Raw genomic sequence first — 26,765 nt, forward strand, 5'->3', positions numbered from 1 at the left:
TGCTATATGTCAGTGAATAATCTTTTTTTTTTTTAAAGAAAGTAACTGTTTAATAAGCCAATTTGAAATTGTTGAGGAGATTCTTCTCGCGTCAGATGAGTCTATAAAAATGTGCAGCTGTATGGTGCGGGGCAAAAGAGGAAAAAAAAAAACTCAGAAAACCACAATAGTCATCAGACCATCAGTCAAAAAATACACGAGCAAAAAGAAATTCAATAGAGTCACAGTGTTTTGTCATTTGCCCTGATGGTCACAGGCAGCAGAATTGTACAGCTCTGAAATGATGATAATTATGGGATGTTTCATCAGTTGATTTGTTTATTGAGAAGGGTCATTAATTAAGCCCAGCTGTACACTAACATTTAAAATCCATCACTTCATATCATTTTCCATCTCACCACTGTTTGCTGCCAGGTGACGCCATGCAGGTGCCAAACATAGTGCGAGTAGCAGCGCTGTAATGGGCCTGTCATGTTTGAATAAAGCCACTATGGAATATTTATGTAACAGAGACGTGTTTGAATTCCAAAAACTATTTTAATAGAAAGATACAACTAGCAATGTTATAGAATCTGTGTCTGAAAGAATATCAGTCCAGTATTCTCTCATCGTTCCTTGTTTGGTTCACCAAATCCTGATGGATATATCTGGCTTCCTTTGGCTTACTGGATGTTTATCACAGAACTTGTTTACGTCAGAAGTCCTACATTTGGCACTGGGCAAGATGTAGGTTGTATGAGGGTGTTCGCTGGGATTAGCTTCCCACCATTTCAAATGGGGAGTCAGTGAGAGCTAGAGAGAGTCAATCATAAACACAGGCCTACAAAATAAGTGTTTTGTTTATATTTTCAAACTGAATACAGCTTGATTGAATAGGAGGGTTCAGTGAGAGTCTGTAGTGTCATATTGGGTCAGTTTGGCAGCTGTGTTTAGTTCCTGATTGCAGCAATTTAAGATGGATTTGTACGTGATGGAAGAGATTACAGCACTGGTTACGGCTGTACCGCAATAGATAACTACAGCGTCAGATTTCACCCATCGCAACACAACACACATTGGTCTTAGATTATCAAAACATATTGTACTTTTATTGTATGTACAATACATTTGAGTTCACTTTCTTTCATTCGCTTTGTGATGTAGAGCGACAATGGGAAGGTTCACTTTGTATGACAATAGTCTTCTATTCAGTAATGAGACAATCAGCAGCCAAAGTAATCATGTTTACATTCTTTCATGGTTTTGCTAGATGTGTGAAAAGCAGCAGATTACTGAGTCTTCAACTTGCTTCATGTTGTCCTCACTCAGCAATCTCTACTGGCATCAGAAACTTACAGAAAATACAAGCTGACCAATCACAGTTCTTGTCTTCATATGGTATCTCTCTAGCTTCTGTAGCTCGGACGAGCTTGGAGGAGGCGCACGTCAGTTACAGTTTGTAGCTTTGGTGTAGCTACAGAGCTACAAATCCCGCTGAAGTGTTCTGAATATGCTAGAACAGGTTTCACAGCTCAGACCGACTCCACGTATCAAACTGAGGAACAAACAAAGTATATCAACCAATACTTGTTGATAATATAACTCTTTAGTATGGCTCAGTTATCCAGGAGCCTCGTGTAGTTCTGCGTTGAGGTCACCCTGAACAGAAAAACACATTTCTTACAGGCAAAATACTACCAGAATGGTATCAAATCAAATCATTTTTGTTTTTCAGGATGCTGTCTTGAACCATCCTACAGATGTATGAAAAGCAGAATCCTCCTTCCCTTTAGATGTCTGGGACCTGTTCATGGCTTCTAAGAAGAAGCAGAAAGGAATGGTGTTCCAACAGGATGGGGCAACCACCCCTGCAGCGACACCTGCAGGGGACCATCCACCTGCATGCTTTGTTGTTCCGAAACCAGGGAAGGCAAGCGAAGGCGGGATGGAACATAGCACCCATATAACCAATGAAGAGGCAGATATGATGGGTAAACCCACTATGTACCCATCAAAGGAAGCCATCAGGACTTCTGGTGCACTTCCTGCTGTGAAACATCCCACCAGTTCAAACCTTCAGTCAGACAACCTCTCACCTGATAGCATCTGCAAAGGCATCAGAGTGACACTGGACAACAACAGCATGTGGAACGAGTTTTTCAGATGCAAAACAGAGATGATTCTGACTAACCAAGGCAGCAGGATGTTTCCGTACTGCCGCTTTCGCATCTCCGGCTTGCATGCATCTAGGAAGTACTCTTTGGTCATGGACATTCAACCTTTGGACAACATCCGTTACAAGTGGACTGGCAAGAGCTGGCAAGTTGCTGGAAAGGCAGAGTGTCTTTCAAAGAGTCAACCGTTCGCTCATCCAGAGTCCCCATCAACAGGTCAACACTGGATGCAGAATCCAGTGTCCTTTTACAAACTGAAGCTCACAAACAACATGTCAGACCAAGAGGGGAACACCATGCTGCTTCCGATGCACCGCTACTTGCCGCGACTGCACGTGGTCCAAACTGACAAAGCTGCTAAAGACATAAAACTAAATGGTCCCAGTGTTGTCACATTCACTTTCCCCCAGACTGAGTTTATGGCAGTCACTGCTTACCAGAACTCACGGTTTGCTCAGCTGAAAGTTGACTACAACCCGTTTGCTAAAGGACTGAAAGAGGATGGCTCCAGTTCATGGGGCCTAAAGCTGAAATTGAACTCTAGAAAAGACTTGCACAAAGATGGTGGCACGACAACCAACGAGCAACATCCCGTGAAGAAGAGCTTGAAGTCTTTGCTTGCAAACCATAAACCTAGAAGCTCAAAAACAGTGGACTCAAAGCCTTCGTTGTCAGGTGACCTCCAGAAAAATTCCACTACAAACAAAGATCAGTCAGCTGCTAAGGTCACTGGGGAATGTTCATGGTAAGAGTTCTACTTTGACAGTGAAGCTGGCATGCTCTTCAAATTCTCTGTAGCCAACATTGTTGTTGTCGTTTGCAAGACAGTACAAAAATGAAGACAAACTCTAAACGTACATTGGCATATTTCAAAATGCATTGAAGTCTTGTTTCATGGCTATTATAACCTGATGGTATTTTGTTAGCTATTGCACCTCTTTTGCTTGCTTTACTCTTCACCAAATGTGGGTACATATATCTTGGCTACATATGTCTCACCAGTTATCCATATGATACAATTTTGCATATCCTTATGAATGCCCTGTTCACACATACAGCTTGCAGGTGTGTTTAGTGTTGAGCATCCAATTTACATACCTAGCTCTGATCGGACAGTTACGGTCGCATATTGCCACTACACTGGCACACAACAAAGTAGTGCATTTTAATATTCAAGTCCTGGTAGCTTGGCAAAGTTATTTGATATTGAATGGGAAGACAACCATTCGCATTTCCCACCTTTGTCTGAAGTGCTTTTACATAGTTGAGTTAGAGCTAAAAGCTCAGCTGCTAACACCTGTGCTTCTGTTTGACGAGGATATAAAAACAAGCGCCATTGGTTGTCGCTCTGGCTAATCAGAGTACATTTGCATAAAGTTGAACCTTTCTCAACCTTTCCAGGCTGTGCCACAGGGCCTTGAATTGCAAGGGGAGGTGCCAATATGTTTTTGGAGCTTGTGTTTGAAATGAAATGCAGCCTGTCACTCCTTTAGTGTTAAAGTTTTTATGTGTGAACGGAGGGTAGTACCTAAGTTATGATTCAAAACATAAGCCTGACGCATGAAGTTTGGCTGTGATTGGCTAATGTGGGTATAAAGTTGCAGCATCTAACAATGTTGACATTGTTTTGTGGAGTTTATAACCTGTTGTGTTTTTCCTTGTGAGTTTATCAGACAGTAGGTCATAGTTTAGTTGTACAGTAAATCATGAAGTGACACACTCCATAATACTGATGTCACTAATGTGATGTTTTTATTGTTTGATTTCCTTCCAGCAGCAATTCACGTCCAGCTCAGAAGTTATTTTCTGAACTTATTCGGGAGGCTCACGTTTCACTGCAAAGATGCAACCTGGAGCAGCTGGGCATCAATAACAGCACCTCTCGCAGAAATGAGCAAACCAGCACTAAAGCCACAGCTTTGAAAAGCAACGGACAAGATGTTCCAAAGAGGGACAGTATATCTGTAAAAACACATAGCGAAACGTCACCTGCAAAGAAAGAAGAAACTGTAACAAAGAGGAAGGTTAAGGAGGACAAGGACCTTTTGAATTTATTGAACTGCAAGGACAATGTTAGAACAGATTATTCTGAGGTCAATAATGTTGTTGCTGCTCCAGCAGTGTCCCAGAACTCCTCTGTGGATCCAGACCACCAACGTAAGCCTGAAGCTCCATCACAGGTGAAAGTAAAGCAGCTTAAACGACCAGCACCTCTGCCTTTGCCAGCCCTCGCCCTTTTTTTGAAGCAGCACTCAACGAAATCTAAAAAGGCCAAGAGCAAGCCGGACTGTCCTCCACCAGCACTCCCATCTGAATCTTTATCTGAATCACAGAATTCTGCTGCCGCTTCTTTATGTCCGCCTTCTGATCATGCCTTCAATGCAACTGGTCCCTCAGAGGACCTCACTTGTGATACCACAAAACACGACAACCAGGCCTCTGGACGTACTGGTGCACATCTTCAGCCGGATGAAATGGTTTTTAGTGTTACGGGACAAGCAGTTGAAACTGCCCTTCAGCCTTCCAGTCCATTGTTTCCAGATACTGTTCCCACTACAGATTCAAAGGGACCAAGAACTGATGATTTCTTGGCCTCCATTTCATTAGCTGAAAGCTCAGGCCCAGAGCTGTCAGTATCCAACGTTACACCAGTGTTACCCAACTCAGATCAGCCATTTTGTACCCTTGGGACATCTATATCCACCATTTCCTCAACTCTTACTACCTCCTCTGCATCTCCCATTTTGTCACCACCCTTTGACACAGTGTTACCTTCCCTGAACTCGCCACAAACACCAGCCATCACTGAGTCTTCCTCACTACCTTTAGACTACCCTACCATGAAGTCTGATTCCTTGCTTCCTGACCCCGAGTGTTCTTCTTTTGGCTTTGAGCCTTTGTCACCTGCAAGCTCTCCAGAACCTTTACCTTCACTGCCCACCTCGTTAGCTTTAGAACTCAACTCCACTACTTCTGAACCAACTCCAAAAGCGGTACCTCCTGAAGAGTTGCCGCACTGTGAAGACTCTGCCGCATGTGTGTTTAAATGGCATACAGTGTTACCTCCACCCGAGCCGTACATAGACACTTCATTCACAACATTTCGGCCCACATCACAGACTCTTTCTTTAGCTACTGTTACACCGCCTTTTTTGCCTTCCCAGGCTCCCTCCCACCCTGAACCACAGACTCTTAACACTTCTTCATCCACGCCTACCCCAGATCCTGCTCCGTCATTTCAAGAAAACGAACAGTCGCTGCCCTTCCCTGCAGAGCTATCCCCTCTCGCGCTTCAGTTGCCGCTGTCTCCAACCTTTTCTTCATTAGATGGAGAGGGTTTGTCACCCACACCTTCTATCGCTGACCTTGTGCATTTTTTCTCCACCGATGATGACCTTGCGATGGGGGTGGAGTTTTCAAACACAGAGACAGTAGCTGTTCCCTGCCCACCTCCAAATATACTAGAAGCAAATGCACATGAACCAGCTCAGCAGGTGCAACCAGTCCAAGCCAACAAACTCTCCAAGCCCAAGAAGATGTCCCGGCGCCGAAAACTTTCTAAGACAGACATGGATCAGAAGATGGATGACTCCACCTACACTAGCATGCAGCCGAACCTGGAGGAAGTGGAGGAGCAATTATTTGTCTCGTTCACATCAAAGGTAAAACTAAATAAAATTCTGTTTTCATGTGGAGCAACGATTTATCTGTAGCACATTACATTTCCTATGATAACTGTTTTTGAGTAAAGGTAACCCGAACATAGAGTTCAATATGAAGTCCAAAATGCACCGCCAGCATACAACACCCCCGTATTTGTTTCTGTTAAAATTTGGACGGCTATTTTCAAGTGCATGAACACCAGTCTCAGTGGGGAGCATGTGCAGTGTGTCCTATGGGCGTCAAATGAGTCACATCAAGTGATGACACAGCAGCAGTGGTGTGTTTTGGACTTTACACAGAGATGTGTCTATACAGATGTTTCAACAAGCTTGAGAAGACTGTCAGGCTACATGGTTGTGGTGGTGTGACACTGACAGTCCATCATCTAAATCAAAATACATCAGAGATGAGGGTTATCAGTTATCGTCCATCACAGTCTCAACAAAAGAGTTCCTGTCTACCTGAAGCAAACCAATGTTCTTGCGTTGTTTGAGTTTCCTTCCTCCTCCTTGCGCTCTCTTCTCCTTTTCTTTTTGGCAGGCTCACATTAGATAAGAGGGCGGCCTCTTAACATTCAGCAACCAATCAATAGGACAAATGACAACCTGTGATAATTAGCTAAATAGCTACCAGAGAAGCTGAAGATCCTAACGTGTTGTGCATACCTGTGCATCAAGCAAGCTGATTGGTTGAATCGAACCACCTGTGGGGGGTGGTTGTGAAAAATAAAAGGCAAAAATGTGTTTACTGTGTGTAGGTATAAAAGAAATGGTACACCTTTGCTTACATGTAGCTTGGAGAAGCATGATCCAGCCTCAGAGTTACTTAACGCTAAATTAACTTTTCTGAGTCACTTAATTAAATGTATAGTCATTTTCACTGAACACTATCAATTGATCCTGGTCCCATTATAGTGTTCATTGAAACAGAGGTTATTTTTCTTTTCCCAGAGAAAATCCAATAATTCTGTCCTCTAGACCCAACCTCCACCTCCACTACTTGTAGGTTAGTAGTTTACAGTGTTGACGAGTAGTTCAGTGTTTACTGTTACACCTTCCCTACTAATGATTCATATGTCCCATTCTGGCACTCTCTAAGCTCTAAGCTAACAGTGTATACGGCTGTAGATCTTGAGGGTGTGTGTCAGGGATGCACATTAAAGCTAAAACGGAGCATTAAAACAAAGGGCTACATTATCAGCATATTTTTCATTCTGCCCAGTAATTTCCTGTTGTGAAATGTAACATTTGAGCTTTATGTAACAATACCAGTGTCTAACTCACTATAATGTATATACAGAAAATTTAAAAACAGAACTCATATTTCAGGAGGCCCTCAAACTTCACACTGTGGACTTTGAAGGAACGGTTTCACAGCCTCAGACGACACCTGATGGTCACCTGCAACAAACTGCTGACGCACCTGAGAATGGTAACAGCACAGAAATGATCATGCTACTATAGTCATACTATGTTTACCATTTACTGGTTTCAAATCTGCATGTGAAATGGTAGAATAAAAGATGGATATCAGTGTAATCTCTGTGTCCAGTACAGAGAGAGGTCCAAGATGTGTTTAGCCCAGCTTAGCATAAAGACTAGACGCAGCCACCATGCTGCCCAGTTTAACTACCATAGCATGAACTAGCAACAAACAGCTTGTATATTATCAGATATGCTAATTATTTGTACTATACATTTATTGTATTAGCTGTTTTATGTCTCCATTGGATAGCACCTTGCCCCTGCTTCCACTGTTTGGGCTAAGCTAAGCTAACCACACCCATGACATTACAACAAGCTCAGATCCGTCTTAGGGTTAGCAATCAACGATTTCCTAAACTGTGAGTATTTGTTTAATTAAGAGTGGACATTGTGAAATTGTTTATCTTCAGCAGAGGGTTTGGAGGAGAAGATCTTTGCCTTTGAGCAGATTCTTCTGAGAGACTTGAAGCTGATGAGACACAGACAGGTGATCCATCCTGTGCTGCAGGAAGGTATGTCAGCTCTCACTGTAGGTAGGGACATATTTAAAGATAAGATTTTTTACAACATTATCTTGATATTCATGTTGCCCTTTAAAGGCAGAGAGCAGTAGAAACGGTGAAGTTTAGTAAAAAGAGTTTAAAGGTTCAGACAGAAGAAGTTGTACTCTGGTTTATCTGTGTATTCATCTCCATTACGATTGGTTTAATCCATGTGGTTTAACAAACTGAATCATCAAGATGTTGGTTCATCAAAATGGATATTTATACACTAGATAACAGCTAAGGAAGAAGAGGTGAGAAAATTTAGCTTTGGCTTTAGCTAAGGCTAGCGGTTGCTATCTCACCAGCTAGCTTTAAGCTAATGTAGCTCTCTTGCTGTAACTACCTTCATCTCTGTCACAGAGAGTGCAGATAGTCCAGTTTTTAGCTCTGTGTTGTAGTTACATGCTATTTTATTTTCCAAAACACTTTTTACAGTATAAGTAAAACAAAAAAAGTGTCATATTCTGTTACCAAATATCAACATGATTAACTCTGTTATGCCCTCAACCAGAGACCAAACTATAAACAGAATAAACAAGTATCTTACAGCTCTACGACTACAGTGTGCTGGTCTGTTCCAGGTCCAGTCAGAAACAGTATCAAACGAAACAACCTGAAATAAAACCCTGAAGCAGCACAGCCAATGACCTCCAACTAAATCAAAAGCCAAATAACTACAACATAACAAAATGGCCTTCAACTGGTCTCTCCTATCTCTTTTATAATCACATGAATTCAGTTTAGATTGTCTTGTGGTGCTGATGACGTGTTTTTGTCTGTTTTTCTCTGTAAACTCAGTCGGTCTGAAGATGAACCTGCTGGATCCATCTCTGGCCATAGACCTGCAGTACCTGGGAGTCCGCCTGCCCATCCCTGCTCCTGGAGTCTCCCTGGAGCCGCTGACCCAGGAGCTGCCACCGTCTCAGGGTCAGTACCTTCATACTGACGTGACCCAGGTTTAGATACAGCTGAAGACTCTGTGTGTGTGTTATCAGGATCAGTGCGGTACACCATGAATCCATTCTGTTCGGCTGCTTTGTAAATGTTATTCGTCACATTGACCGTTCAGATCTGTCAGATAACCTTCTGTTTTTTGTCTCCAGGTGTTTCAGCAGCGTTTGTGTCCAGAACTGGAAAAACTACAGATGTGACTCAGATTAAAGGTTGGAGAGAGAAATTCACGCCTCCAGAGGCTCCGCCCACTCCTGCACCAGCCAAACCTGAAGGTCGTTCAGTGTGTTTAATGTTGGTAGATGCTGAATGTGGTTTATTCTAGTCTTTCTGTGCTGTCATCATTTCTACATATATTTAGTGAATATTGGAACTTTTATGACAACACCTTATTTAAGTTTCAATTTTTTATTATGAAGTCTTAAAATGCTAACCAGCCTCATTGCATTGAGTGACTCGTAGTTAAATGTAATAATTGTGCATGCAGGTGTAGAAACAGCTGTTGGTTTGACCATTTTATGAACTTATTATCTTATCACACTCCTTCTTAATAATGTTTATTTGCAGCCTGAATATGAAGCCAGCCAGACAGAAAGAATCTGAACCACACCTCTGGACATTTCTGTTAAATCGTTTGTCTCTCTTGCGTCTTGCAGCTCGTCCCAGTTCAGATCTGCCAAAGAAGAACCTGTCGGCGTTCTGCAGCGACATGTTGGACGAGTATCTGGAGAACGAAGGGAAGCTGATCGATGAGCGGGCGGCCAGCTTCTCTCAGCCTCTGGTGGAGCCGGTGGTCTACGAGCTGCCAACCAGGAGCACCAGCTACGTCCGAACCCTCGACAGCATCCTGAAGAAACAGACCGTCAGCTCCCCCACCTCAGACCTCATATCTGGATTCATCCCCCCCTCAAAGAGACCCAAACTCACCCTCAAAGAGACCAAAACATCCAGGAGAGAAAACATGAAGCACAAAGGACCAAAACACAACAAACTCAGAGCAGAACCGGCAGCTGCTCCAGTTTCAACACCTGAACTCAGTCCAGCTGACTCAAACCTGGTCCCTAAACAGCCTGCAGGCCCCCCCCAATCAGAGCACACAGCACCCGTCACTGAACCTCATAAATCAAAGAAACACCACCCGAAAGTCCAATTTGACCACACAGAACCATCAACTCTCTCCCTTCAACCACCCGCCTTCAAGAAGAGGAAGAAGCTCAAACCCAAGACCTCGTCCCAGACCCTCAGCCCCTCCAGGTCCACGGCCCTCCCACCCGGCATCTCGGAAGACATGGCTCCACTGGAGTCGGACTCTGAGCTGGGGACCGCCATCGATCAGAGCAATGAAACCTGTAGAAAGGACGGCGGGCCTGTGATGACCCGAGCTCTGCTGAGACAGAAGGACCTGGAGGACGGGGTGGTATGGGAGGGCCGACCCAAGACCAGCATCACCGAGGAGAGGGCCGCCATCGCTCTGACATCACTCTTCACACTGAAAGTAAGCGATCACAGCTGCAGGTATCTGAAACTGTGGAGATGCTCGCTGCTGCAGACACATTTCATTCTGTAACTAAGTACATTTACCCAAGTACTGTACTTAAGTACAATTATGAGGTACTTGTACTTTATTTGAGTATTTCCATTTTATGCTACTTTCTACTTCTACTCCAGTAATTTCATAAATATTAATCATTCATCAATATTAATAACGTAATCAACAAATGAATTATGATGTATTATTATTGATTAAGATGAGACTTTATTGACCCCTGGCATCGTAATGAGTACTTTTACTTTTGGTACATAAAGTATATGTTTATGCTAATACTTTTGTACCATCACAGCAGTGTATCAGTGTGTGGACCTTTAGCTGTCCCAGTTCAGGTATTGTACCCTGACTCCTCCCCTCTGGTTCATGTGGTTCCTCTGGTTCCTCCTCAGGGTTTTGCCAGTGAGAACCCCACCGCTCCCATCCAGCTGGTCCGGAGACGAGCCCCTCCCTGCCTGAACGAGTTCTGCAGGCTGGGCTGCATCTGCTCCAGTCTGTCCCACTGCTCCAGGATCAGCCACTGCGGCCGCCCCCCCTGCATGTTGGGCTGCAGCTGCCTCAAACAGAAGGTGGTCCTCCTCAAGAACCTGGACGGGTCCGACTCCAGCCCCTCTCACCACGAAAACAACAAGAAGAAGAAGAGGAAGAGGAGGATGAAGATGGCGTACAGTGAGTAGACCACCACCTTCATTAATGTGCAGAGTGGAGGACCAATCAGAGAGCTTCAGACTCTGTCGTCGTGCAGAAGATGTCGAGGTGAAGTTGATTTGTTCAGCAGCAGAGTTTGTTTTCTGAATGGAGCATCTCCATAGCAATGGCCACTGAGGCTCATGGGTACTGTAGTATTTTACTAATAGTACAGTACAAGTACAATCTGTGTAAAAACAACAATCCACAGTTGTACGGTCAGTAACTCCTCTGCTGTTTCCCTCTGGTCTTTATGCTAAGCTAAGCTAACCAGCTGCTGGCTATAGCTTCATATTTAGCATACAGACACGAGAGAGGCATCGATCCGAACATGTGACTCTCAGAGAAGAAGTGTTCCTTTACAGGCCTCAGTTTGTTTCATAATGTCATATTTCAGATGAAGGGGACGAGCTGAAGTCCTCCATCTGTGATCCGCTCTCTGTTTATTTAGAAGACAGAATACATGAATTAGGTAGCTGCTCTTTGTGTCACATGTTGATCAGCTGCTGCCTTTGATTTTCTGTTAGTTCTGAAGGAGGCGGACAGCGTTTCCCAGCCTTCCGAGCGGGTCCGGATTCTTTGGAAGAGGGGGGGCGGAGACTCGGATCCGGACCCGATCCACGCCCCTGAACCAGCATCTCTGTCCCGCCCCACTGTAAGGACTCAGTCTTCAGTCTTTATTACAGAAGTTAAAGGTTCAGTTCACCCAAATGACCTCCTGATTTATAAACAGCCTCGTGGGACATTTATGGGACACCTGTTTATTATTAATCTCTTTAACATTTGAATCCTCCTTGTATTTATTGTTTTCGTATCCTTATTTTTCACTTGTATTTCACTTTATTGGACATTAGTCTTTTTAGCACATCCTCTTGAGATGTAGTTGAGGAGAAGTAGAAAGTACAAGTACCTCAAATTTGTACTTCTTACTTTCAGCACTGCAGAAACTGACAGCAGAGAATGAAGCATGTCTTCACCATTTTGCTTGAAAATGGTGTCTATCTATTATCAAATTAGTGTTTTAGATTCTTTTTCTGTCGTTTCAGCTCTAAATGTGTCGTTCTGCTCACAGTGTTGACAAATTACATTGAATGAACTCAACAGGAGCTCCTCTTTTGGACACTGAACAGCTTTCTGCTTCATCACTGTGCTTGTCTCCAGCAGAGAGGACAGGATGGCAGCAGCTGCGCCCGGGTCAGAGGTTACCGAGGGAAGAAGAAGATCAGGAAACAAAAGCAGAAGGTAAAGCTCAAATATCCTCATCAGTCCTTCAGTCAGGCAGCAGGTCCAGGTGAGCCAGGGGGGCAGCTGTGATTGGAGGAGCAGTTAGGTGGGAAATAAGAGGGAGAAGAAATTGATGCAGAAATTGAAAACCTTGAAACAAATTCCCTCTGAAACGTTTTTTAACTTTGACGACTTGACTGCAGAAAGATGAAGTCAGACCTTCCTGGTTTGTTACTCACACATGAACACTTACACAGAGACCAGAGACGCTGAAGTGACCAGGACCAGGACATCAGTGACCATGAATCGTTTTCAGACTGGCTGACGGTTTAATGACAGTCTGATGTTTTTCCTCCAGGAGTCGTCTAAAGATGTGAAGTCTAAAGACACTCGGCTGAAACCTTCGAAACAGAGAGACCTGGCACTCAAGGACTCAAAGACCAAACCCTCCATTCCTCCACCAGGTAGGTTTACTAACGCCACTCCTCCCCCGTCCTCCCGTCAGGCCCTGCAGACAGGTGTTTCATAAAGCAGCTCTTATTGTGAAAATAAAGCTGGTTTGGAGCTCATGCCTGGTTTATTTCAGATCATATCAACTCACAGAGAAGAAAACAACAGTTTGTTGTAGCTACGTCGACAGAAGCAGATCTGAACTCAGATCAGATCAGCTCAGTTTGTTGCTGCGTTCTGCTTATAATTCAAAACCAATGTGAGTGATGTTTTTGTATAATTAGTGCTGAAAATGAATTGAAGTATGAATGTATGAGATGCAACATACTATTAAACAGCTGTGATGTAACAGGACGCCGGCTCATTTATTTTATAGCAAGACAAGAAGATAAATAACGTGACATCATGAAAATACTTAAGTCAAAGATGTGCCGTGTTTCAGTCTGAAAACTAACCTGACCAGGTGAGTCTGGAGGGATCAGTTTCCACTGTAACCATGGAAACGGAGCTTCCTTACTTACTGAAGTCGGTGGAGACACGATGACCTGCTGTGTGTTTGGAAACTGGTTCAGGTTTTGTGTTTTCTTTCAGCAGGTGAACCGGTTCAGACGGCTCCCTCCGACCGGGCTCTTAGTCCTCCAGCAGAGCCGACCCCGAAGCCGTCGAAGCGTCTGATCATCTTGGCAGAGTGTACGTGGCTGAGCGACGCAGACCGGAACCACGTGTTGAAGAAGCTGTGTGAGGCGATGGCTCGGGACCAACTGGACCAACCCTTCTGGATCAGAAAGTATCTCATCAGTCCTGTCAGTCAGACTGTGGAGGAGAGCGGCACAGACAGCTGCATCCAGTACAAAATCCACATTTCCAGACCCAATCTGGAGCGGGAAAAACCAGCAGCTCCAGTGAAACCACCACAACAAGGAAAACAGATGGAGACAAAGCAACAGCAGGTAGGCAAGAATCTAAATGTGGTCTGATAAAACGTATAATGTGCACATTCCTGAGCAGGAGGAAGTCTATTATCTGATGTGTTCAATCGTTAAAACCAGGGAGGCAGAGGAGGACGTCCAGGATGTAAATACATGTAATGAATAGATATGGCTGGAAACAACAAGTGATTTAAAAGTGCTAAATGTGGTATTTTAATCAACAAACAACATAATAGATATTTTAGGGTCTTCTCAGCAGCATCCCCCAAAACACCAAAAACACAGAAAAATGTCCACATGCACAGAAGGTTTAGACCGACTGAAGCTGCTGCCAGTGACGGACAATCAAACCTTCCTGCAGCTGCTTCACTGTCAAACACAGATTCAGTTCTCTTGTGTAGAAGGCTTTTATTGTGAAACCACTGCAGGAAGTTTTAAGCTTTGTCTGAAATCACTCTGTACTTTTACTGTGAGTGTTCATGTATTCTCTATAAAGAGTCCATGACACGTACTCTATTGTCTGCCAGCAATCCCACAATGCAATGTGTCACATGTTATAGATGTCACGGGACGGCAGCCGTCAGTGATGACGTAGTCTGGTTTACCAGATGTCGGCTGCTCGGATAAGTCTGGCGACTATGTCCCTCTCCAGAGTGTGGAGATCCGGCTATAGAGACTAATGATGACACAACTTGATGATTGATTGACCTCATGTCTCTCAGCAGGACCACCTGAAACAGGTGCTCAGGGAGGCGGAGCCTCTTGAAGACTGGCAGAGAGAAGTGGAGGAAGAAGAGGCGGAGCGCCTTGAAGATTGGCAGCGGGAAGTGGAGGAAGGTGACATCGAGGAGGAGGCGGGATCAACAGTTCACCAGGTGGATGATGGGAGAGAGAGCAGCAGAAAGGAAATGAGATCAAAGAAGAAGAAGAAGGAAAGAGTCAGTATGGCTCTGCCTTTCCTAACAGGAATCTCTCCTGCCGGCTTCCTCTCAGCCAACAGGAAGCAGCTGGGAGGAACAGACCACCTTGTGCAGGTAAGAACGCCACATGTGATTATTACTGCAGGGTTCTTGAACACTCATAACAGTTTGTTGACAGATTGTGAATTAAAATATTGTTGTAAAACGTTGTAAAATAATCAAAATTGATGGTCCACTTTCAAGTGTTTCTGGAGCTTTCAGCTGTGTTCATCAGTGGATGCCCAGTTGTCTTGAACAGAAACAGGAGTTATGACCCCCCCTCAGTTTCCATGACAACTGAGTAAACTCCATCTACTGATAGAACTCATTTACTTCAGCCGACACTTCGACTTCTTTACAATACTTACACTTTAAATGGCACTTAAGCTGACAAAGCTCAACAGACTCGACAGCTGAAGACAACTGTTTCAACTGCAAACATGTAAATTTACTTTAAAATGTTTTCCTTTTCACTCAAATCTATGAGATTCTGATATCTGATATTAAATGTTTCTACAGGTGAATGGGAAGCTCTATCCTCTGGCTAAGATCCAGTTGGGAAAGATGGGGGCGCTCCATCCGGCAAACAGGCTGGCAGCTTATCTCACTGGCCGGGTGGGGTCCAACAGGAAGCAACAAGGTCCTTCTTCCTCTTCATCCCCCTCTAAACCTCCTCAGCACCAGAGTTCAGGACTGAGCCCCCAGACCATCTCCTTGGCTCCCCCCCTACCCAGGTCTCAGCTGTCAGTCGCAGTGCTCACCCTCCCAACCTCCCCCACAGGTGAACACACTTTCTCTTTTTTACTGCCTCAAATTTAAGGTCTCAAATACAGGCAGGGGTAAAAAACACTGGTGCCTGTTATATAATGTGCTGCCAACTGAGCACATGTACATTTCCATTGCTTTAATTTGGCAATAGTGACATTTGACAACTGTATGGGGACCGTGCAAGTCACTGAATTTTCCACAACACGGTCCTGAAAATGTTTCACAATGAAAGCCTTGTTAAGAAATGACGAGATTCTGTCCACTGAAAAATTTTAATTTTAAAAATTTAATTTTAAAAATTTTAAAAATTTTTAGATCAGAAAACAAGGAGGCTTAGAAAATAAGAAATAAAGGCCTATCTCTAATATAAGCCTGTTTCAAATAAAAGCCTTGAAGTTGGCTAGTGGATTTGGCTCTCAAATGGTGGCGCATGAGCCACGTAGCTAGCTCAGTAACATAGAATTGTTAACATAAAGATTATTAAGTGTGTTACTAAGCTAGCTACTTGGTAAATGTGCAATAACAATAATAATATTAACAGTACACACAAGTATTGCCAATGCACCTTCAAGATGGCGCCGCACTAGTGGCAGCCTGTTGCAGCAGCTCTCGCTCACCGTTGAGTTTTTCCCCTCTTACTTTATTTTCCTTTTTTTTTTCTTTAGTCTAATCTTTCTTTAAACGTGTTTGTACACCATGGACACTAAACTTCTTGAGGTTGCCCTTGTGTTTTTGCTGGTTTTGGCGCTGTCTACGACCGTGTCCAGGGAGCGCAGCCACGGTCCTATTGTTTACAACAGGGATCAGCTGATAGTGCTCCGCAACACACTGGTGTTACCCAAGGAGAGACCCGATGTCCCATTGTGTTGGAGCCGAGCGCCGCGCTAGGAGGAAGCGCTTTAAAACCGTCCATCCATTGATCATCATGGGGAATGTGAGATCTCTCCCCAGTAAGATGGATGAGTTAGCGGCGCTGACCCGGCACCAGAGGGAATACCGGGAGTGTAGCATCATGGTGTTTACGGTGACATGGCTAACACAGCTAATCCCAGATACCAACGCCACGCTGGACGGTTTCCAGCTGCTGCAGGCGGACAGGACTAAGAAGAGCTGTGTTAATGACAGATGGTGTAACTCTGGGCACATCACTATTAAAGAGCAACTCTGCAGTAAGGACATTGAGCTGTTAGCCGTTAGCATGAGACCATACTATCTACGGAGAGAATTCACGATAGCGGCGTATATTCCCCCCTCTGCTGACGCGGCCTGTGACATCCTCCACTCTGTTACAGGCAGGCTGCAGACACAGCACCCGCATGCCCTCCTTCTTATCTCTGAGGACTTTAACCATGCCTCTCCGTCCTCCACCCTGCCCACCTTCACCCAGTATGTCACATGCCGCACAAGAGACAATAAGATGCTGGACTTGTTTTATGCCAACACCAAGGAGGCATATCACCCCTCCCTCCCCTGGGAAGATCTGATCACAACCTGGTGCACCTCCTGCCTGTGTACAAACCCCTGGTACTCAGGCAGCCAGCGGTCTCTCGCACAGTGAAAAGATGGTCCGATAAAGCTGACGAGGCTTTGAGGGACCGTTGAGCACATTTTCAACCTGAGCCTGAGGCTGGAGAGAGTACCACAGCTGTGGAAAACATCCTGCGTGGGACCAGTGCCGAAGACCCAGCACCTCAAGGACTTCAACAGCTACAGGCCGGTGGCACTGACATCGCACCTGTTGAAGACCCTGGAGAGGCTGGTCCACCTCCGCCCCCTGGTGAGCCCATCTATGGACCTGCTACAGTTCGCCTGGCATTAGGGTGGATGACGCTGTCATCTACCTCCTCCACAGAGCACTCACTCACCTGGAAAAGGCTGGGAACACTGTGAGAATCATGTTCTTTGATTACTCCAGTGCCTTTAACACCATACAGCCCACGCTTCTGAGGGACAAGTTGGAGCGCAAAGGGGTGGACCAGCACCTCACAGCATGGACTCTGGACCACCTCACCAACCAACCACAGTTTGTGAGGACACGGGACTGTGAGTCCGACATGGTTGTCTGCGGCACGGGGGCCCCACAGGGAACGGTCCTGGCTCCCTTCATCTTCACCTTCTACACTGCAGACTTCACACACAACTCTGCCAACTGCTACCTGCAGAACTTCTCTGATGACTCTGCAACTGGGAATACAAAGAACCGACCCAGGACTTTGTGGACTGGTACTCGGAACCGCCTCCACATCAACGTGGGGAAAACCAAAGAGATGGTGGTGGACTTCCACCGGTGCAAACAAACCCCTCCCACACCAGTGAACATCCAGGGAATGGACATCAAGATGGTTAAATCTTACAACAATAAACTGGACTGACAACACAACTGCAAGAAGGGCCAGAGCAGACTCAGCTGCTGACAGGATGAAACTGGACAGACTGATTAAGAAGGCCAGCTCTGCTCTGGGACGCCCCCTGGACTCAGTGGAGGTGGTGGGAGAAAGGCGGATGATGGCTAAGCTATCATCCCTGATAGGGGTAAACACAACCCCTTTTGAAGGCACCAAATTTCCCCTTGAGTTTGCTAGCATTAGGGAGCTAGCAGTGGTTAGGTAGTTGAATTGAAATGGCTTTATACACAGAAACATGGCAGTGAAATGAATCTATATAAACGGTGAACTGAACTGTGATGGAGCAGCAGGCTCTGAACTTTAACGTCTCAAACGGATCGTCTGTTTGTCTCAGTGGTTCAGCCTGCAGCTGCGAAGGTCGACCAATCAGCTGCCTCCTCGGACCAGCCTGCAGGCGAAGGACCTGAGGGGGCGGAGACCCGGGTCGTCACCGTGACCGTGTACCCTGGTCCTACGGGAGGGACCAGTCAGGTCAGAGTGGTACCTGCAGCTTCTGGTAGCTCCGCCTCCACGTCAGGTAATATATTAGAGCAGTTTATTCGTCGTCACAGATTAGGGCTGAGGAGGAGCGGCCGCCGGTGTAATTAATAACAAGGACTTTCTGAAAACTCCACATAGACCCTTTAACATAACTTAAAGAGATGTGTGCAACAAGAACCAAATATAGTAAGAATAACTCAAACATGACTTAGATGTAATATTCATCTGATGTACTGTAGAAACACCACTTATTTTTATCAACAAATTGGTTGATTAATATGTTTATCTTATCAGATATTCGTGTCTTTAGAATTTGGCTTCATTCTAAAAGTTTTAAGTCATAAGTTTTAGAGACGATGAACAACATCCAATCTGAAATATCAGGCCGTCGTTTTAGACTTTAAACTTCCTTCAGACTTACAGATATTGAATCCATCACTGTCAACTTCATGTTTTATTGAATGAGAAAAAAATATTCACAACTTTAGTTGAAATATAAAAAAAAATATAAATGTTTTTCAGCAATCTGAATTTTTGTCAAATTTAAACGTGTAAAACTTGACAGAACGTTTGTGTGAGTTTTAGAATCTTTTACGCAGCAAAAAAAAACAAAGAGATTTTCAGAAGAGAATTAAGGGTTTGTTAAGGTTTGAAGTATTTCTATTTCCTCTCTTGATGATCATCTTGTTACCTCTTACATTAACCTTGTGACTCCTGGAAGGGTCCTGACCCTGAGGTTGAGAACCATGACTCTATAGATAAACCATGTCCCTGCTGGTCTCGTGTCTTTCAGACTCTCAGGTAAGCAGCGCTGTGGTTCCACCTGTAAACCCGGCTCTTAAAGGCCCTCAGCTGTTGATGGTTCAGGTCCCGAGTCCTCGTGGGAAGCTTCCTATACCGGGTATGGCTCCCTGTCCTCCGCCGCCCCCCTCCACCGGCCAGAGGATGGTCCTGCAGCCCATTCTGGCAGCGTCAGGCCTCCAGTACTACCGCAGACCAGACGGGAAACTGGTCCAACTGGTTCCCATCAGCCAGTTCAGATCAGTCAACCCGAACCTGTCAGTTCAGAAAGGTGACTGAAGGGGGACTGAAGGGGCCCCGTGATTTATATATTTGGGTTAATTTGATGCTGATACTTTGATGCCCCCCCCCCCCCCCCCCCCTTGGACCCCTCCCCCTCTCTCTGTCTCCTCCCCCTCCAGGTTCCCCCTCGGTCCTCCCTGCTGCATCGCGTGAGACTCCAGTCGTCACTGTTGGTAACCAAACACCCCCTCCGACCACAGTAACAACCTCCTGCTCCCCCTCCCTGTCTGGCCTCCAGTCCTTCTCTGTGGCCCCCCTCCATCCCCCGCACCGGCCTGCCTCTGGTTTCCTGGCTCAGAAGGAGACGTGCACCTTTAAAATCCTCCCCTCCAACTCCAGCAAGGAACCAATCGTCGTCACCTGTCCTAAAGTTCCCCCCCGGCCCCCAAACAAGGTGGTGACGGCCGCAGGCTCCTTCACCATCCTCCCACCTCACCCCCCCGCCACCCCGAAGAACCTCTTCTCCCTCAAACCCTCCACAGGTCGGGGGGCTGAGCTCGGGGTCAAAACAGTGACGGTGTCTGCGGTCCCAGTGGGTCCTGGTGGGGTGTTAGTCCAGCAGAAACCTGCTTCACCTCAAACCAACATCATCACCATCCAGAGCCCGGCAGGGACCACTGACAGACCCCCACCCCCTCCTCCAGCACCGACAGGGTCAGATGTCACACCTGTACCCCCACCGTACCCCACTGCTGACAGGGTCAGCCCTGAGCCTGAGCTCGCCTGCGACCTGCTGGACCTGGACATCATCTGTGTGGACGATGCGGCGAGGCTCATTACCATGGAGACGGAGGGCGGGGCGAAGCAGTCATTGGACGAGGTGGAGCTGGAGGGGTCGCCGAGCAGCGAGACGGAGAACTCTTCGGACTTCGGAGACGAGACGGACCGTGAAGAAGAGTCGAATTTAAGCGACGTAAGAGGAACATTTAAAGAACGTTACAGGGTCACAGTCTAACTGGTGAAACCTTCAGGGGGGTTCAGGGTTGGCCTTCATGTTTGAAGTACAATTTTGAGTATTTCCATTTTCTGCTACATCTCAGATGTACTTTGTACTTCACTACATTAAAGAGCTTTCAGAGTAACATCAGAATCAGAAATACTTTATTGATCCCCGGGGGGGAAATTACACAAATACGAAGTTATGATAAAGGAATAAAGGAAAAAAAGTCAGAAAAAATAAGAAAACAGACAGGAGCGACTGCAACAGGCTGCATGCACGGTTGGCGCATGCGCACATATTGCATGTGATCAGTTTATAAAATATGATCCATTGTTTCAGATTAAACTACCAAAAGTATATAAAGTAGTTAAAATCTGCTCCACTTTGACCAACAACAACGTTAAAGTGCTGCTTACATATTAATACACTAATATTAAACCATTATCCAGTGATATGATAGTAACACATTGACAGTAGCCACTCTGCATTAGTACTTTTACTTTTGATACTTTCAGTGCATTTGCTGGCGTCTGTACTTTTACTGAAGTGAAATTTTGAATGCAGGACTTTAAAGTATTTTTATACTGTGGTATTAAACAGGATGAACATCACATCTTCACTGAGCTCGTCGGTAATTTAACTCTTCGTTCAGGACGACATTTGAACTCTGCTGAAATGACAGGGTGGGGTCTGTAACAGACAGGGGGCCCAGAGAGCTGAAGGGGAGGCAGATCTGAGACACATGTTGAATCCTTCACTGTGACGTCCACTTCCAGAGGAGATCATTATCTCTGATGTCCATCCAGAATAAACAGGCTGCAGAACCTGCCTGAGAATCCTCCTGTTTTTAACTTTCCGTCAGTGTCTCAGTGGTCAGTGATAGTTGTCTGTCCGTCCATGAGGACACTGCAGACAGGAGCTGCTATCAGCTGATTCAGCTGCTGTAATGGAGGCCATGTGACTAAATGTAAACAAATACAGGCTAAAAAATAGTTTCTGTGGTCTTATGTTGCTGTTGATGAACTTCAGCAGTCTTTGTTTCCCTGCAGTGACGTGATGCTGATGGAGGTGAATATATTATATATATATATAATATATTATTTTCTGTGTTTTTGTTCGTCTGCAGCGTCAAATTCATAACATGTTGGAGAAGCAGCGTCGAAGGAAGATCCTGCAGCTGTTTGAAGGTCTGAGGAGAGAAGTTGGACTGAGTGAGGAGAAGACTTCAAAGATCTCCACACTGAAGAAGGTCTGACTCTTCAAACAACAAACACAAACACTGTTTCCACTTCTTCTCTTGCCTTCTGTTATTCATTTCTTTCTTCTGTCTTCCTCTTCTGGTCTCTGTCTCTCTGAGTTGTCACATTTTTCCAGTTCCCAGCTGGTCAGACTGTGAAGACCAACAGGTGTGGTTGTCTTATTGCAGGCGGTGCAGGTGATCCATGAGCTGAGGTCCACTGAGACACATCTAGAGAAGAAGAAGAGGAGGCTGATGAAGAGGAGGGATGACTACTTCACCACCATCGCTCCAACAACAGGTACGAACATTGAACTCTGTAACACTATGAACTGAGTTATAACCCCCAGAAAAGCTAGTACTTGTAAAAAAAACTAGTATTTCATCAGATTTCTCTAAATAAATGAATTCTAACAAAATAAATGAAAAGGGAATGACAGGCTGACGGACAGATGGACGGGGAGCCAGGTCTGAGCTTAGCTTCCGATCAACAGTCAGTGTTCCTGTTGTGTTTGTGTTCAGAGGGGAGCAGACGTCAGAGATCACCCGAGTCTGTCGGGACAGGAAGTACACACTCAGACTGGATGGAGGTGGTGGATCTGTTGGACGAGGCGGACGAGCTGACGGACAACTCGTCTGACGAGGAGCGAGTCGTCACCAAGACGACCAACGTCATCACCGTCACTGAGGTACGAAGTGATCCGTTTCAGTCTTCAACGTTACACAAATGAATCAACTATTCCAAATATATAAATGAAACAATAATTTAAGGAAGTATTTAAATTCAACTCAACTTTTTCCTTATTCACAGTTTCATAATAACGGTTTCATAAGAGTCTGTTTTTATTTCACAATATGACGTTATGAGATGAGAAGACATTTTTATATAGAAATGTGTATAATTATATCCAATAAAAGTTATTATTATTATTAGTGTTGTGAAAAATGAGGATGATGAAATAACAAGTTCTGTTTTTAATAATTTCTTAAATTTCACAAATGATTGTTAAATTTCTACATTTTTAATAATTAGTAAATTTGAATGTGATACCGGAGTCGTGCTGTGATTCGACAGGTTGTAGATGGACGTGACCCTGAACGTGTCGTCGTGACGTCTCTGTGTGTCGTGTGTTTGTGTCAGGCGGAGGATGAGGTTCAGAGCGTTGCCGCGGAGACGGTGGAGGAGAGCAGTCGGCTGAATGCGGCTCAGAGGAGGCTGGCGAGCATCATGAGGAACGTGGACTCGGAGTAAGAACTGATTCACTTCCTGTCTGATCAGCGTGATGTCATCATGACATCACTGACTGTAGTCTCTTGAATGATTTTAATGTTCGGACAAATAAGTAAAACTTTGATGTGAAAATCATGGTTACAAAAAAAGACAAAAAATATCTCAAGCGACTCAGGTGGAGGGAGCTTTGAGAATAAACAGGTGAGTTTAAACTGACACGTCTTTGATTCTCTCAACAGAAGCAGTTCGAGTGTGAACAAGTTGGTCGGTGCTCCGAGCGTCACAGCCGCCTTCAAAGCTCTCCGTTCGGTCATGAACACCAAACATTTTCCAAAGAAACTTCTGCTGAAGCAGGTAAGCGATAGAAACTAGAGGAGCAACTCAACAACTGACAACTTTTAGACTCAATGTGTGACTGAATGCTGGCGTTCTCCTCTGCTCGTTCATAAACTGATATTTGATATTTACTTTGATTTAGAAAATATGAATTGATAATGAGAATGATCGTCAGTCTCAGCCCCATGTGATTCTAAAACCTCGGTGCAGTCACTGCGGCCTCAGGTCGGAGCAGGTTTGGTTAAACATGTTTGTGGTTCAGGCTCATCGGGAGATCCAGACTCTGCAGAGTGAGACGGAAAGACTGAAGAGTCTGAAGATCTGTCTGAACCAGCAGAGAGACGCCTTCATCAGAGAGATCTCCCAAAGATCAGGTGAGGAGGAGGAGGAGGAGGAGGAGGAGGAGTTTCCCACAGCGCTGGCTGTTTTTAAACCATCCGTTAAAGTCGGGTAAAATGATGATCATGTGAAGAGACGTGCTGTTTACAGCTTTCCACTCGTCACTTCAAGACTCTCAAATCAGATTAATTCAGATGAAGACTCTTTCAGTTAAACTCAGTCACATATCTGCGTCTCTGCTGGCCACAAATCTGATTACAATTCTGGGCTACATGATTCAGGGTCGATCCTCGTCCAGTCCAGAAGGAGGTGCTGATGCACCTGAAGCTGTTGGGTAACTGACAAAAACACCAGAAGAAGAAAAATGTATGCACTTCAGCAGTTCAGTTACAGCAGTAACGGTTTAGCTAGCGTTTGCTAACAGCTATCCATGAGCTAACAAGCTAACAAAAACACACAAAAAAAGTTTTATTGTTTATTGTCTCTCACCCACTCACAACATTCAGTGGTTGAACTGATCAGGGATCAGATCAACGCTACAGCAGCTCGGTGCCCCTTCAACATTCAGGGTTAAAATCTGGCTTCATGTGTTCAGCGTTGCTGGTTGAAGTGTAGAGGGTGTCACTGACCTGCAGGTGGAGCTGTAACCTGTATGTGTATTTGTGTCTGCAGGTAAAAGTGAGCAGAGAATCCTGAGGAAGCTGCAGCACCTGTCATCCAAACAGAGGAAGATGGAGAAGCAGGAGAGACACCGAGCAGCCAATCAGGTGCCAGCAGCAGCAGCAGGACACATGACCGATGATGATGTCATAATCCCACCCTCAGACCTGTGGCAGCAGACTCCACAAACTCCTCCTACTCCTGTTTCTGCCCCGCCCACCACCACACCTGTCCAGCAGCCTCAGACTAACAGTCAGAGGGTCCCGGCTCCTCCTGGTGTATCCCACAATGCATCAGCAGTGAGGGAGAGGCCGAGGACGATCCCCAACATCCTGTCTCGCAGTAAGAATCCGGCTCTGCCGTCGTCCCTGCTCACAAAGACTGTGGAGGGTAAGACTGGAGACGTCACGTGACACTAACTGACCCGCTAACACTGACACTGACTGAATAACTACACCGGCTCATTCATTGACTTACCAACTAACTCGCTAGCTAACTAATGAATTGACCCACAAACTGACTGATGTAAACACATTTTAAACATTCATCAGACTTTCTTTCCTCTGTGAAGTCTCTTCCTGTGTTTAGTCAACGAGTACCAGTTTACTTACTGCGTGAGTTACTCGGTTAGTTGGTTAATTAGGGGATTTTAGAATTTTCTGAACTTGCAAGGAGACACTTCCAAGTGTCAAGTAAAATGTTGTAGTGCACCAACAAACGAAGTCACGAGTGCTTCATAAGCATTAGTTGTTGTATTATCAGTGCGATTGATGGTTTTGATTCATTCATTTGTAGTTCCACACGAAAGTCAGACTCTGGACTTCCTGTTGTCTTTGTGTTGATTTCCTTTACGTCTCCTTTTGTTATTCCAGAGTTGGCATCTTTCCAGGCTCTGGTTCCGGCTGAGGTTCTGTCCCTGGTCCATTCCACGTTGCCAGGTCAACCGGTCCTGGCTCTGAGTCCGTTGATGGCGGGACCGACGGTGCTGCAGACGTCTCCTACTCCAGGTACTGACCGCTCACTGTCAATCTGTTCACTGCTTCCACATGCTTTTATTATGAAGTAAAACATGCCCTCTTCCTGTCTGTAGGCGTGGCCTCAGTCACCCTCAACTTCCCCAGTCTGACCAATCAGCAGATCCATCTCACCTCACTGCCCCGCCCCCCAACCGGTAAGATCCACAGCAGCTCCGCCCCCATCACTAACTTCACAGGGAACTAAACTAAGTATATAACAAACTAAACACTAACTACCCTCACATGTTACTAAACTAATGAACTAACAAATTATCTAACTAACCTGACAGGTAACCTGTCTTAACTTAGTGAGTGGCAAAATAGCTAACTAACTTACAGCTTAACAAACTGAATAACTAACCAAATATTACTGAATTATTAACTTACCCACTGACCAAATGATTGTCTGAATAAATAACTTATAGACTCATTCATTAACTAACTCAGTAACTAACTCAGTAACTAACTCAGTAACTCATGCTCCGTCCAGACATCAACTGATCTTCAGTGTTTTTATTGGTTACAGCCGCAAACTTGAACAACCTGCTGCAGCTGGTTCAACCATCGACTACACTACAACAACCACAACAACTACAACAACTACAACAACCACCACAACAACTACAACAATCACTACAACAACTACACCCACCACAACCACCACAACAACTACACCCACCACAACCACCACAACTACACCCACCACAGAAACTACAACAACCACATCCACCACAACAACTACAACCACAACAACCACAACCACCACAACAACTACAACAACAACCACAAAAACAAACACTAATACAACAACAACAACAACCTCCCCAGCAGCAGCAGGTCCAAGCTGGTCAGCCTCTTCCTCCTCCCCTCGTGGTCTCTGTTGGATCTAACCTCTCCTCAGACCAGATCAAAGACCAGGACCAGCCTCCATCCCAGACTGACCAGTCCTCCTCCTCATCGTTTCCACCCTCCACTCAGGGCCTGTCATCCTCTCTGTGCCCGGACCCGAGTGCTGCTCGTCGGGTCATAGTGGGGGTGCCTCTGGGGGCGGATCGGCAGCAGGGGAAGACCAAAGAGGACACTGACAACGAGAGTCTGGCCTCCCTCCTCAACGAGATCGTCTTCCTCAACCAGCAGACTGTCACCACGGCGATGTTACCGGGTAAACCGCCCCCTGAGGCGGGGCAACGGCAGGAGGGGGCTGTGGCGGGTGGAACCGAGGAACAGGGACACGCCCACAGCCCCTGGCTCCTGCAGCTGGACTCGGACTCTGATGACACCGTTGTTGCCGAGACAGAGGAGGCAAGGCTTAACAACCATGCGGAAATGACACAGGGCGGACCCCAGCCCAGACTTGCCAACGAGAACACTAAAGGTGGCGTCCTGGCTCCGCCTCCTTTACTGCAGATGAAGGTAGATGGGGCCAAAGTGGCGGACCCCACCAGCAGTGATGGTGCAGCAGCAGGAGGAGGAGGAGAAGGAGGGGGAGGAGGAGGAGGGGAGGGCGGTGTGGCCTGGCGGCCGATGCCGAGGCTGGTTCCTCTGGGGCTGAGAGGAAACCCACCCAGCTGACATCACACAGCCTGACTGATGATGTCACAGCAGACTTAGGTTCAGCTGACCACACCCAGCTTAATTCTGATGATGTCACAGCTGGTTTAGGACTTCATTGGTCGTCT

At 45.6% G+C, this 26,765-nt stretch overlaps 1 protein-coding gene and 1 long non-coding RNA gene across 2 annotated transcripts; both read left to right on the top strand.

Annotated features, from left to right (window-relative positions):
* The first annotated feature begins 1,924 nt into the window (after window positions 1-1,924).
* mgaa (MAX dimerization protein MGA a) lies at window positions 1,925-26,658 on the top strand. The gene is made up of 28 exons (XM_070920772.1): window positions 1,925-2,898; window positions 3,928-4,109; window positions 4,275-4,442; window positions 4,953-5,189; window positions 5,376-5,815; window positions 7,145-7,247; window positions 7,711-7,812; window positions 8,644-8,767; window positions 8,941-9,071; window positions 9,453-10,291; window positions 10,735-11,011; window positions 11,557-11,684; window positions 12,191-12,230; window positions 12,832-12,877; window positions 13,230-13,653; window positions 14,355-14,666; window positions 15,111-15,372; window positions 16,232-16,870; window positions 17,033-17,162; window positions 17,275-17,701; window positions 18,107-18,281; window positions 19,038-19,316; window positions 19,447-20,027; window positions 21,642-21,651; window positions 24,083-24,460; window positions 24,943-25,077; window positions 25,161-25,241; window positions 25,613-26,658. Exons 1-28 carry the CDS (start codon window positions 1,925-1,927, stop codon window positions 26,656-26,658), a joined length of 8,670 nt encoding a protein of 2,889 aa, XP_070776873.1.
* Window positions 22,102-23,410, top strand: LOC139297873 (uncharacterized). Its single transcript, XR_011598488.1, has 4 exons — window positions 22,102-22,193; window positions 22,646-22,752; window positions 22,975-23,089; window positions 23,334-23,410. It is a non-coding gene; the product is annotated as an uncharacterized lncRNA (long non-coding RNA).
* Window positions 26,659-26,765: the final 107 nt, after the last annotated feature.

This window comes from Enoplosus armatus, chromosome 15, assembly GCF_043641665.1.
Source record: "Enoplosus armatus isolate fEnoArm2 chromosome 15, fEnoArm2.hap1, whole genome shotgun sequence".
Lineage (NCBI taxonomy): Eukaryota > Metazoa > Chordata > Actinopteri > Centrarchiformes > Enoplosidae > Enoplosus > Enoplosus armatus.